The sequence below is a fragment of the Glandiceps talaboti genome, chromosome 23, assembly GCF_964340395.1.
Source record: "Glandiceps talaboti chromosome 23, keGlaTala1.1, whole genome shotgun sequence".
NCBI classification, from domain to species: Eukaryota; Metazoa; Hemichordata; class Enteropneusta; family Spengelidae; genus Glandiceps; species Glandiceps talaboti.
In genome coordinates, this window is record NC_135571.1 from 11,986,771 (window position 1) to 12,001,439 (window position 14,669).

General features: G+C 35.9%; 1 protein-coding gene across 1 annotated transcript in view; it reads left to right on the top strand.

Annotated features, from left to right (window-relative positions):
• The first annotated feature begins 11,304 nt into the window (after window positions 1-11,304).
• Window positions 11,305-14,669, top strand: part of LOC144452748 (8-oxo-dGDP phosphatase NUDT18-like) — a 4,725-nt gene continuing 1,360 nt past the window's right edge. Inside the window, exons 1-4 of the mRNA XM_078143896.1 lie at window positions 11,305-11,562; window positions 12,773-12,893; window positions 13,082-13,184; window positions 13,992-14,123. Of these exons, the coding sequence (XP_078000022.1) occupies window positions 11,305-11,562; window positions 12,773-12,893; window positions 13,082-13,184; window positions 13,992-14,123 (614 nt within the window). The remainder of the gene's footprint in view (window positions 11,563-12,772; window positions 12,894-13,081; window positions 13,185-13,991; window positions 14,124-14,669) is intronic.

The window sequence follows — 14,669 nt, forward strand, 5'->3', positions numbered from 1 at the left end:
ACAAAGGGTGGGTTCATTATGCTCAATTTGTATTCACTGTTCCCTCACAATTAATTGACATGTGATTGCGTAATGTTTCAGTTTGATGGGTTTGTTTTTCGAAACATGTTATGTTGAACGAGAAACATATATTTTTTCTCAAATATGAGATAAAGCTAGCTTGATTGTATTGTGTGTTTAACAACCAACAAAAGTAAAATATTTTATGCAATATTCTCAATACTTGCAATTGGTTCCGGTGTTTTTCACGAATGACGTTATAATGACATAATAGATATCGGCAAATATGTACTGGACTAGACTATTGTAAACTATACAACGTTATATAGGTCCTGGACCTCAACAGTAAAAGATGATGATGATGATGATGATGATGATGATGATGATGATGATGATGATGATATTATAATATTTTTGATGTATTATATTTTCAAAGATTTACTGCAAGCATCTTCAGATATCATTGAAAGTACTGCTTATAGTGTGATGGCCGATGATAATTATGTGAGTACACAATTGGTAAGGAACTTACATAAACTTGTACATTTATGAACTAAAACATTTAATGTAAACAGTGTTGTGGACTACATGTGGGCAGTGTTGTGGACTACATGTGGGCAGTGTTGTGGACTACATGTGGGCAGTGTTGTGGACTACACGTGGGCAGTGTTGTGGACTACATGTGGGCAGTGTTGTGGACTACATGTGGGCAGTGTTGTGGACTACATGTGGGCAGTGTTGTGGACTACACGTGGGCAGTGTTGTGGACTACATGTGGGCAGTGTTGTGGACTACGTGTGGGCAGTGTTGTGGACTACGTGTGGGCAGTGTTGTGGACTACATCTGGGCAGTGTTGTGGACTACATCTGGGCAGTGTTGTGGACTACATGTGGGCAGTGTTGTGGACTACATCTGAGCAGTGTTGTGGACTACATGTGGACAGTGTTGTGGACTACATGTGGGTAGTGTTGTGGACTACATGTGGGCAGTGTTGTGGATTACATCTGGGTAGTGTTGTTGACAACATGTGGGCAGTGTTGTGGACTACATGTGGACAGTGTTGTGGACTACATCTGGGCAGTGTTGTGGACTACATGTGGACAGTGTTGTGGACTACATCTGGGCAGTGTTGTGGACTACATGTGGGCAGTGTTGTGGACTACATGTGGGCAGTGTTGTGGACTACATGTGGGCAGTGTTGTGGACTACATGTGGGCAATGATGTAGACTACATGTGGGCAGTATTGTGGACAACATGTGGGCAGTGTTGTGGACTACATCTGGGCAGTTGTGGTTGATGTTGATGGCATGATCACCATTGTGTTTTTGGAACTGTTTGTTGATGCCTTGGCCATTTGGTCAGTGTTGTGTTGTACTGGGCTCCAGTCGCACTGATTAATGTTATTAGTATTAGCACTTAGTCTACAACTAAGACAAATTCATTTATACATTCTCTTTGAAATTATCCTTTTTAATGCTAAGAATGCCATGAAGAAAATTACATCTTGAGCAAAACCAATTATATTGTAATGTATTAACTCTGTTAACCTATTGCTGTTTTCTTCAATCATGTACCCCTTGACAATTGGATTTTGAGAGTTAATTTTATTTTTTCTTAAAAAAAAATTAATTTATAACCACAATTTATTTTGTTTGTTTAATATTCCATAAATAGGATAATGATACCATGTTTTTGTTAACCAATGCTGTCTACACCTGCCTTAATATCACATTGTTAGTGATGGAGAGGTCAAATGGAGGTCATGTTTCTTTTGAATCTAATATCATCTCTGCTGATGTACGAGTATATAATGAATCTAATATTGGAAGTTATGAGTTCAGTTCTAAAGCTGGTGTATTCAAATTATCGAGTATTGAACATCAGGATGATAATACAGATGAAAGGAAGATCCGGTCTAGTAAGGTATGACATTCTCGTGCCATTTTAGGATAAACTAAACAACTTTTTTTTTAAGCTGGTCGTACTATAGGGTTAAAAAAGGAATTTGTTTCTGGTCAGCGCGCACATCACTAATATACCCTCACATCTGTCTTTTTTGTTTGTTTGTCCAGCCCATGCAGTCTGCAGATCTGCGGGGGAAACATAAAAATAACCCTCCCTACTTCGGTGAAGACAACTGCAGAGCCAATCATGAACAAGCAAATGACATCTGCCCCACATAAACACTTGCTGTAAAGTACTAAATAAAAAGAACAGAAACTGCCATAAATAGTAGACTTAGTGACAGGTTTGTTGAGAATTAAAAAAAAATGGCGTCATCACACCATTTAAGATTGTCCTGACCATTAACAGTTCTTTTTTTTTGGGGGGGGGGGGGGGGGAGCCTAAATGGAATAATTTTTTTCAATCAGAGAATATTATTTTTTTCCAATCAGATAACCACAACAATATTTTCAATAGTAATTAGACATCGTACATGTAAAGTGGGATCAATTTGTAGAATTGTAACATATATTGAAATTACTTTTAACTCCCCAGTTTCTTGGTTCAATGGTCAATTTCTACATGTTTGAATCTCCTGACATTCTCATGTCATCACCTATTATATCTCTGGATCTTCTGGATATTAATGGCAACCCCCTGGAAGCTACAGGCTCCTATGTCATCACTGATACCACACCACCAGAAGATGACGTACTGCCCTCAACAGGTGGATTGTCATCTGAAAGTGATATAGGGTTCAACGTCAGTGGACCTGAATACAGCAGTGTTATAATAGTATCCATCAACTCTGAGATAACTGGTATACAGTATGATCTGTATGTGCAAGCTAATTCAAATCCAAATGAAACTGAATTTGACAAATCATGGGAAATCTCAAGTGGTCTGAGACATCAAGTGATGTACAATACATCAGCCGCTGATGACAATTATTTTTTTCTGTTGAAATTCAGTAAGTTTTTAGACCCAAATTATCATACTTGATCTTGTAAGAATTTGATCTCTCATTATCTATGAATTACTTTAATGCTCATTCTAATCTCAAAACTGCTCTTCTGAAAATTACAAGGAAATTGAAGTTGCGTTTATGTTTCTCTCATGTACTTGTGCCATGGCATTTTCACACACACACACACACACACACACACATATGCAGGTCATTCATTCATTCTCATATGTCGCCCCCAATTTACTATGGAATTCTTTGCCACTTGACATTCACCAAGCCTCCATCCTGGATTGTTTCAAAACAAAACTGAAGACTTATTTGTTCACTAAAGCCTATGATGTGCTTTAGCCATTCAGTGCTACTGAACAGAACACTGTTCTGGAAATCGGTGCTATAGAAATTTCATTTTTGATTGATTGATTGATTGATTGATTCAGTTTTAGCCTATATTTGCCCCCCAAAAAATGAAAATCACACAATGAAGTGATATATATTTATATTCTCTTTCATACAGGCAGTAAGAATAAACCTGTTGACATCAAACAAGATACCATCTCTGTGTCAGTTTCCATGACTACCTGCTTGTATTGGAATGAATATCACCGAACATGGCAATCCGATGGATGTTGGGTAAGTTTCAATCATGGACAATTAGTGTTATAGTAATGTAAACAATATATATTTACCCTCTTATCATCAGATGAAAGAAGGGCGCTAGTTTGTGGGCGTGTATTCTTTAGTACTGTATCTCGTCTTTGGAATAAAGGATCTAATAAGTCGTTACTCAGAGTTTAACGCTTCGAGCGATCTTCAGACAACTAAATTGGGATTACTATATATATATATATATATATATATATATATATATATATATATAACTCGGTGAGCATCAATCTGCTAAGACAGTGCTCTATACCGCAGTGGCAGAGCGCAATAGTTTTGGTAGTACTGGAACACTTTCTTGGTTGTAACTCAGAGTTTCACGCATTGTGCGATCATCAGACAATTGTCTGATAATTGTCTGATGATTGCACAATGCGTGAACCTCTGAGTTACAACCAAGAAAGAGTTCCACTACTACCAAAACTATATATATATATATATATATATATATATATATATATATATATATATATATATATATATATATATATATATATATATATATATATATATATATATATATATATATATATATATATATATATATATATATATATTCCATATCACGTTGTTGTAAAACTGTCAAGGCTTTCTCATTCAATCCACTGTGTCTATCTCAAAGTCAGCCAGGCCTGGCAAACAATTAGCACCTCCATGTGAGTATTCATCCCTGACTGTTTGAGTCATTACTCCAGGAGTCCCCCAAATTAATTCACAATTGTCTTGTGAGTGAATGAGTGAAATATCTTTATTTTTATATTGAAAAAAATCTCATACTTTTTGTATTACAGCCTGGTTCATCATCTGGACAGGATACACTTGATATGTGTTATTTCAATCACCTGACGTCCTTCACTGAAGCTGACTTCGTTGTTCCAGTAAATACGATTAATTTTGACAAGGTCTTCTCAATGGAGCTAGATTTGGAGAGTAGCATCGTGCTAATTACTATCGTCACAATGTTTGTGTTATACTTAATAAGTGCCATCTGGATGAGAAGGAAGGATAAACAAGACATGGTGAATGTAAGAACATTTATACATACATGAATTACTACTTGAGACTTCCTAATTCCTTGGATAACACACACACACACACATATATATATATACATAAGTCTGACTGGACTTTTTTCCTTTAAGTTGATAGCAGTTATCAATACAAGTGTACTAAAGGCAGAAATAAGTCTGACTGGACTTTTCCTTTACGTTGATAGCAGTAATCAATACAAGTGTACTAAAGACAGAAATAAGTCTGACTGGACTTTTCCTTTAAGTTGATAGCAGTAATCAATACAAGTGTACCAAAGGTAGAAATAAGTCTGACTGGACTTTTACTTTAAGTTGATAACAGTAATCAATACAAGTGTACTAAAGACAAAAATAAGTCTGACTGGACTTTTCCTTTAAGTTGATAGCAGTTATCAATACAAGTGTACCAAAGGTAGAAATAAGTCTGACTGGACTTTTACTTAAGTTGATAGCAGTAATCAATACAAGTGTACTAGGTAGAAATAAGTCTGACTGGACTTTTCCTTTAAGTTGATAGCAGTAATCAATACAAGTGTACTAAAGACAGAAATAAGTCTGACTGGACTTTTCCTTTACGTTGATAGCAGTTATCAATACAAGTGTACTAAAGGCAGAAATAAGTCTGACTGGACTTTTCCTTTAAGTTGATAGCAGTAATCAATACAAGTGTACTAAAGGCAGAAATAAGTCTGACTGGACTTTTCCTTTACGTTGATAGCAGTAATCAATACAAGTGTACTAAAGACAGAAATAAGTCTGACTGGACTTTTCCTTTAAGTTGATAGCAGTAATCAATACATCAGTACAAGTGTACCAAAGGTAGAAATAAGTCTGACTGGACTTTTACTTTAAGTTGATAACAGTAATCAATACAAGTGTACTAAAGACAGAAATAAGTCTGACTGGACTTTTCCTTTAAGTTGATAGCAGTTATCAAGCCTGACTGGACTTTTACTTAAGTTGATAGCAGTAATCAATACAAGTGTACTAATAAGACTGACTGGACTTTCTTTTAGTCAGAATAGTTCAAAGAGTTGATATCTCTTTCTATTTTATTTTTAGTGGATCGCGGCCAAAGCGACGAATAATAAGTCTTGGCATAGATTTACCTATCGTGTAACTGTATATACTGGATTAAAACCTAGATCAGGTACTAAGTGCAAGGTAGCACTTACAATCGATGGTGAGAATGGAATCAGCCGAAGAATACTTCTTGACACCAAGGAGAGGAAATTAGTAAGATAAACGATATTCTTTCTAAAAATGTGTTTGTCAATTATAAGTAATAGCAGATTTAATTAAATTTGAATATTTAAACATTGAGAACCCACCAGGTGTTGGCTGGGTTTGATTAAAAATTTAACCAGGTCTGTATATAAGAAGGGTGATGTTTAGTTTGACCCTGCCGAACAACACAGGTTTTCCCCGGGTACACCAGTTTCCTCCTGCTTCTTCAACACTGTGGCACTGCTCTTGTTGTGACCATTCAACAAATTTCTGAATTTATTTGGACGAATAAAGATTATTATTATTTATAAGTTATATCCTAATACGGAGTTTGAGACCAGTCAATTATGAATAAATAAATAAATAGATGAATAAATTAGTCAATAAATAGTAAATATATGAATAAATTAGTAAATCAATAAATAGATGAATAAATTGGTAAATAAATGAATAAATTAGTCAATTGTGAATGATAGTAATAAATATGCTTTAGTATTAAAGTAGAAAATGTGTAAAATGTGTAAAACATTTAGTAGTATCTCTTTTTATAGCATGTGATAATCCATGAAAAATTTGTTCTTGTATGCCAGAGTGTAACATCTGGAAGCATTCACAGCTTGAACGTTTCTGCGTCTGAATATTTGGGAGGACTTGAAAGACTAGAAGTGATGCTTTGTAAGTCAGAAGATGACAGTTATGATTCATGGTTCTTGGATAGAATTGAAGTTACTGATTTGAATCCTGAAGCAGAGACAAAGAAGTGAGTTTACTTACTGCATTCTATTCAAAGTATGTAATGTCTTATTTTGAATGGCAACAGTTTCACGTCCATAATCCTGGATGCTTCAGGCCGACATGATCTGATGACAGATGGTTGGTGACACCTGATGGAATAGAATTGTCATGTGATGATGAAAACCGTTGAGGAATTTTACTAATCATCCAGAACCAGAACCCAAAGTTTATGAAAATACCTTTACTGGAGTGGCACTTCCCTTCAAACATGTCAAGACAGACTGCATTTTAATGTTTTGAACACCTGTCTATTTGTATTACAGGTATGATTTTCTTTGCTATGATTGGTTTGGAAAAGATAACCCGGTAAAAACCCTGGAAGTTGCTCAGGAGGCCGATAAAAAGGGGTTCAGGCATTTGTTGTACAGCAAACTTCGCTTACAGTTTTCCAATGATTATTTGTGGGGATCAGTTTTCTTCCGACAACTACCAAGCCATTTCACAAGAATACAGCGTCTGTCTTGTATCGTAGCCATGTTGTCCCTAACCATGATTGCCAATGCCATGTTTTACAACACTGAGGATGAAGTAACAGCTACCAAAAGCGTTGGTTATGGTGACTTTAATATCTCCTTGGGTACATTCTATGTTTCAGTAATCAGTTGCTTAGTAACCTTACCAGCATCAGTCTTAATGGTTACGTTCTTCGAAAAATCCAACCAACAGAGTCGAGTCATGCCTGTGGAAGCCACAGCAACTGATGATGACAATAATGGAAATCCTAGAAAACACAGCAATCTGCTGCCCCGCTGTTTTTTGGTATTGGCCTGGACTTTGGTGATTACATCCATTGTACTGTCAGACTTCTTTGTGATCTTATACAGTCTTGATTGGGGACCAAAAGTATCAACACAATGGTTGGTATCTCAACTTACATCGTCTGCATTATCAGCTTTCCTGATAGATCCATTGAAGGTAAGTATACAGGTATTTTATAAGCCAAAAGAGCAAACTATGTAAAAAGTAGGTTGTTCATCTAAAAAAATTCCTCCGACCATTACCTTGTTTTATATTTTAAATTTCTTCTCTGCAACTGATAAAGAAATAAATAAATAATCTTTATGTATACTGGATCTTCGATCGATCTTTATGAGTATATAAACGCTTGCATTATTGACTTCAGTTACCTAATATATATTTGATTTAACTATAAAAAGCCTATATTAAATAACAGCTCAACTATGGAACTATTGGTATCTGTCAATATATATATATATATATATATATATAGCTTTCATTCAAACGAGATACACCATTGGGTCATTTGTTCTTTTTAAAAGGGAATGCTACTCCAGGTAATGAAGGTATCTCCATAAACTTGGGGCTCTGGAGAATAATTTCAAGATGTCATAAACTCTTGCCTCATGGCTCTTAGCAGACATGAATATGTATTAGATGAACAATGTATAGTCATGACTTTATCTGAAGGTACTACACACTTAGAATTCTTATATTGTCAGCTAACTAGACAATACAAGACTTGAATTTAAGACAAACAGTTCTGAAACTGGTTCTTTTTTATATTCAAAGGCTATCATCGTTGCCCATGTGTTTTCAGCATTGTTCTTTCTGTTGAAAAAAACACTGGAATTTGACAGCGATGAAGAATTTCGACAAGTCCGGATTCCTCCAGAGAATGGAGCTAGATTACCCTATGTGCAACAAGTTGTGTAATGTACATAGCAGCGATAGATTACCCTATGTGCAACACGTTGTGTAATGTACATAGCAGAGATAGATTACCCTATGTGCAACAAGTTGTGTAATGTACATAGCAGAGATAGATTACCCTATGTGCAACAAGTTGTGTAATGTACATAGCAGAGATAGATTACCCTATGTGCAACAAGTTGTGTAATGTACATAGCAGAGATAGATTACCCTATGTGCAACAAGTTGTGTAATGTACATAGCAGAGATAGATTACCCTATGTGCAACAAGTTGTGTATAAATGTAGATAGCAGAGATAGATTACCCGATGTGCAACAAGTTGTGTATAAATGTAGATAGCAGAGATAGATTACCCGATGTGCAACAAGTTGTGTATAAATGTAGATAGCAGAGATAGATTACCCTATGTGCAACAAGTTGTGTAATGTACATAACCTCATGTACTGGAAGTCATTGATTGCTATTTGACAAACATTGTGAAAGTTTTTTAGTACTCTAGCACAAGTATTAGAGTGGACCAGGGAGACCCAGTCTTACATGTATACTTGCCTATGAACTTAAGGTATACATAACTACTATTGAAGTTGAGCAGTTATTCAGGATAGAGAGAACATCAGCATCAACCACAGCTGCGTTTACCGTCCAAGATGCACTGTCAAGAAGATATTTAAAGGCATAACTGCCTGATGCCTGGCACCCTATTTTACATATGACTGACTTTATGTTTTGGAGGTGGAGAACTTGTGGTGACTCACTGGCAAGTAATCACCAAAATATAAACATTCCCTTATCTGGGTTGTTCACATGCAAATGTTGCATATTTGAATAATCCTGAGTGACACAATCTGAACAGCTGTTTGCAGGAGAATTTGTGTCATTTTGAAAGGGTTTTACATTCTATGATACAAACTGATTGATTTTTAATTAATTTGTGTATCAAGTTACCATCCTACGACATTCACAAACAATGTGTACATGATTCATGACCTGTGTGTTTCTCAGAGCACAGAAAAAATGCTGAAAACAAGACCCAGAAGCATATATAAAGTGCTCTGTACAGCAGTTGGAATTTCCCACATTTGCATAGATTAGCCGTAATCCTCTTTATATAGGGCAGTTCTGTGTTTAACAATGTCCCTCCCTCCCTCCTTCCCTCCATCCATCCCTTAGAGCCATCCATCCATTCATCTATCCATCAATCCAGCCATCCCTCCCACCATCCTTCCCTCCTGCCATCCATCTGTCCATCCATCCCTCCCACCATCCATCCTTCCATCCATCCATCCACCCCTCCCTCCATCCATCCATCCATGCATCCATCAATCCATCCATCCATCCATGCATCCCTCCCACCATCCTTCCCTACTGCCATCCATCTGTCCATCCCTCCCACCTTCGATCCATCCATCCACCCACCCCTCCCTCCCTCCATCCCTCCATCCATCCATCCACCCACCCATCCATCCATCCATCCATGAATCCCTCCATCCATCCATCCACCCATCAATCTATCTAAGACGGTTAGGGTTGAATGTTGATTTTTTTTGTATGCTGTCAGACAGTTATTAATTCATTAATTAATTCAATCAAATTATATTTAGAAAACACCTCTCTCTTGTAATCATACCTTCTGTTGTGTACACAGACTATATCAATAAGTTTATATCTTTACCACAAGTTTTTATTAAAGTCAATGTGATGTACATATTATGAGGTGTGAAACTAGTCAAAGATTCAATTCACTTTGTAACCATTTATTGTTAATTATGATAGATAACTGACAATAATTATAAATAAATAACTAGTAATATAAATTTAAAATTAAAATAATAGTACCCATGTATTTATTTATTTATTAATTGATTTATTTATTGCATCCCGTTGTATCAGGGGCTCACTAAGATTGTTAGGAGCAGCACTAGTAGAAAATTAAAATACATGATACACTACTAAAAAATTTAGAGAAGATATGATTAGTATAATCACATACAGAAACAAACAAAACTAATTTATATTGAAAGCAGAAAGTGTACATTAAAATATTAATTCAGATTGGGTGGTTTATATCAAAAAGAGGTTAGGGAGAGAGATTTATGTCAAAAGACAATCTAATAGAAAAAGTAAAGATTCGGTTAAAAAATAGTTACATAATGAAATGAGGAAATGATTTAATTAGTTGTAAACATGGTCAAGGAGAGAATAAACTTAGAACTTATAGATTAATTTAAAACGATTGTATTATTGAGAATTATTTCTAGTATTACAGATTGATTGCTGAAAAACAACTCAACACATTGAATTGTTTATACACTTTCATTTTACATCACATTATTGAATAAAGTTGTCTTCATCAACAATTCGTCTATATTGCATTTTATTTCGCTTGCATATTTGTAAACTTAGCATTTGGGTATTTAAGACAAGGGAGACATGAGTCAGACAGGCAGCGTGTGTGAGTGAGATTAACAAAGACTTGTAAATTAATGTGCATCTCATCTACAGAAGAAAATGAAACACTTGCAATGGTTTTTTCCATAATTGCACTTTATACTGAGAAAACTCTAAATTTTGCATTATTGGAAATATATACATTTATTTAATCATCCAGTCATTCTGTCAATTAATCATTCTTTTTATTGGTGACCCATTCATCTAATAATACAGGCAAGAAAACTTCCCCGAGTTGCACAGGGATATGGGGATATCCAGTATACTGCCCTCAACGCGCATCCGTTCGTTTGTTTTGTTTTTTGACATGCGCCATCTGTGGTGACATGGTGTGGTTGCTAGCCTCCGGAAGTGGTTGTTGTTTTTCGTCGTCTGCGAGTAACGTTTGATTTTATACCAGGAAATATTTTCTTTTTGTGTGAGACGGACATACAAGTTGTATTTAGAACAGTGATGTATCATTCACCTTGTATGTAGTTCTAATTACTAATGTACCAGTAACTGAGTAAGGTAGCGGGGCCGGAGAGATAAATTATCAACGTCGATCTGCTGCACGATGGCTGAAGTTGGAGATACAGAGACATATATACGTACATTCCTTGATGGAGGTGCGCCAAGTGCGTGTCACCCGACATGTGATATTCAACTTGGGCTTTCCAAGAGTGTTGTTTTGAAGGAATCTGTAACGTATATTGTTGCCGCCGTTCTGATCAACGACAAAGACGAAGTCCTGTTCATGCAAGAGGCCAAGGTGTCATGTAAGGGAACTTGGTACCTTCCAGCTGGCCGAGTAGAAGCAAACGAAACTCTTGAAGTAAGTGTAGGCACAGGCAAAGATTGTTATCTGTGGTATTACTATTAATATCACATGTGTCTTCTAGTATCATTAGTTTGACCTTGACTTTGACTTGTATAGCAAAATACCGAACTGTGTTCAACATGTTTTGTCGTATTGAATGTAGCATGTCAAAGTTTAATCTTCTCGAGGGTTGGAGAAAACTTTCTGATCAAAATTGCTCTTGTTTGGTGAAAAAAAAAGCAGACAAAAAGTATCATGTTTACAATCACTATTTTTAACAGATAATGAGATATGCGGACACACAAACAAAAATGGATGTATCCATGAATGTAGATACTAACAGATAAAATCATATGCACAACTTTATAGATAGTATTGGACACTGTGACATCAAATTGATTACCTCAAAGTTCATATACCTTTATACTGAATAGAAGGATGGCAATATTTGTCTGAAAATATATACATTGTACATTTAAAATTTAGTACATTATGCACGGGGAATATGTCTTGGACGAAGACATGTTAAAGGGGCACAACCTGAGTTTATCTGTATTGGGGATGTAATTTTTTTTTCGGCATATTAAAAATACTCAAAGTATACCATGTTTATAGCCATCACTTTCAATTGACTGATCTGATGACATAATTTGTTATAGATATCAAAAAATGTTCAGGAACTCACTACTATATAATCAACAGTTGTAACAATACCAGAACACAAATTGTAATGTCATATAAGATATGTATCGACAAATAAATTTTCTGTAAATTTTTTCACTTGAGTAAAAAGGTTATAAACTCAGCTTCTGCCAATGTAATGCATAGATGAGTTGTTCTTTTCTTCCTCATCTAAGATGAAATATTGAATTAACTTTGTACCACAGGAAATTTTTAATTTGTCCCAAAATGATGCAGCTGTCATTTCCAATGCCATTCTGTCAAAAAAAATGTATATACTACATGTATAGATAATACTATGTGACAAATTTTGTAGTGTGTCATTTTTACTTATTACTTGGGTCCTAGCCTGCTCACTGTGCTTTTGTGGTACATCGCTGGCTGTTGTAGCTCCAAGCCCTTGTAACAAAAGACTAGGAGGTATGACAGTTAACAATATAAACATTGTATAACAGAAAGAGCAGTGAACGGACTACTTAGGCCGTTCACAAAAAAATCATTGAAATGTGTACATTGTAGCCCCACTCGTTCCATTCATTTTTAGGAGGGTGTCCAAAGAGAAGTACTGGAAGAAACTGGACTTGAGTTTCAACCCACTACAGTGATATTTATTGAAAGTATCCATGGACAATGGGTTAGGGTGACTTACACTGGTTATATCACTGGTAAGTACTTCTATAGTCTAGTGTCTGGATTTATAGATAGTTACTGTTAGAATTCAGGTAGTTTTTACCTGCTTACCACTCTTAACAAAAACACTGGTAGGAAACCCTGGTAAAATAACTGGGGAATGCAGGTAGATTTTACCTACTGAACAAAACATTGAATGTAAAAAATGATTTTGACATTCTAGGTGGAAAACTAAAAACCACAGAGGAAGCTGACCGGGAATCCCTACAGGCAGCGTGGTTTCCAGTTGAAAATGGTTTCCCAATCGATGAAGAACTCCCAATCAGGTAATTTGACAGAAGCTGCGATGTGTGAGTGTAAGTGTGGCATACCTGGGGTATTTTCATGAGCACTTGCAATGTTCTCTGTGGTCATAAAGTGCAGCGAAAAACACAACACAAAATAGCACCAAGTGTCCACACTGCCTGCCGTGGCACTCACACATTACATATACTTAGCTGAATCAACAAATTTCCATAAAATTCATTCTGTGCATTTTTACATGTGTGGAATGATTGTACCTGCATTTGCATATCATTGACATGCAGGTATGTATGCACTAATATGTTTTTGGTATTACACTGCAGTGCAAGTACCACTAGTATGCATTCACATCAGTGCAAGTAAGCAATGGTAATAATCTACTTTATACTGATAGGGTCTAAGTCTATGACAGAACTCCATGATGTGTGAGTGCAAGTGTGGCATACTCAGGGTATTTGTATGAGTGTTTGCAGTGTTCTCTGTGGCAGTACTTTCATGAGTTAGTGTAGCAAGAAAACACTGCAAGCACTGGCACTTATGTGGAATGTGGTTCTGTTATTATTACATATGTTTATTTGAAACGGCAAATTTCAATAAAAATGATACAGTGTAATCGTGCACTTTTGTGTGCAACAAACCATCGCATCCTCATTTGCATAGAGGTATGCAATAATGTTTTTCGTATTACACTGCAGTGCAAGTACCACTAACATGCACACACACCAGTGCAAGTAATCTCTGGTACATATGTAATAATACCACCACAGACTTGTTAGGTTTATAATTGTGACAAAAAATGACACAGATTTTGATTGTGTTGTCATTCACAGGGCTCGAGATGTTGGCCAACTTGTGGAAGTCGGGCTAAAGCATAAGAAGTGTACAGAGAATCTAACATTAATACCAGTGCTTAATCCATATCATGAAGTGTGTTTCAGATTTTTCATCACCGTTGTTAATGGGTAAGTGGAAATCTGTCTTTGAAAAGACATTTAGATATTATACCCTGCACGAGCCAGGTTGAACAAAAAATATGGAATATATACTCTGCTCGTTCTACGTCATGGCAACATGCGTCTATGTTACAAAAAACACATGTATACATCACTAGTTCTGCTGTGTTCGAAATATGATTCAAACTGCTCAAAATTGTCATTACTTTCCCCGATTTTTCTTTGATATTACTGGTGCTGGTATAATTATGTTATTCTCCAATATTTTTCTTCATTCAGCCAGAAAATACTCATGACTTAAGAGTTAATACTACGCATTTACCGACTTGTAGTGAAAAATGCCCCTGAGGTCACTCATATTTTTCTTGGCTTAACGAAGAAAAATATTGGGGAATAACACCTAAATATTCCCCAATATTTGTCTTTGTTCAATCAATGAAAATATGAGTAACCTAAGGGGCCTTGTCACTACTAGTCACCAGACAAATATTAACCCTTTAATGATTTGGTTTCTGTAACTCTATTTAATTTCATCTTAAATATAGGATGTCAAGT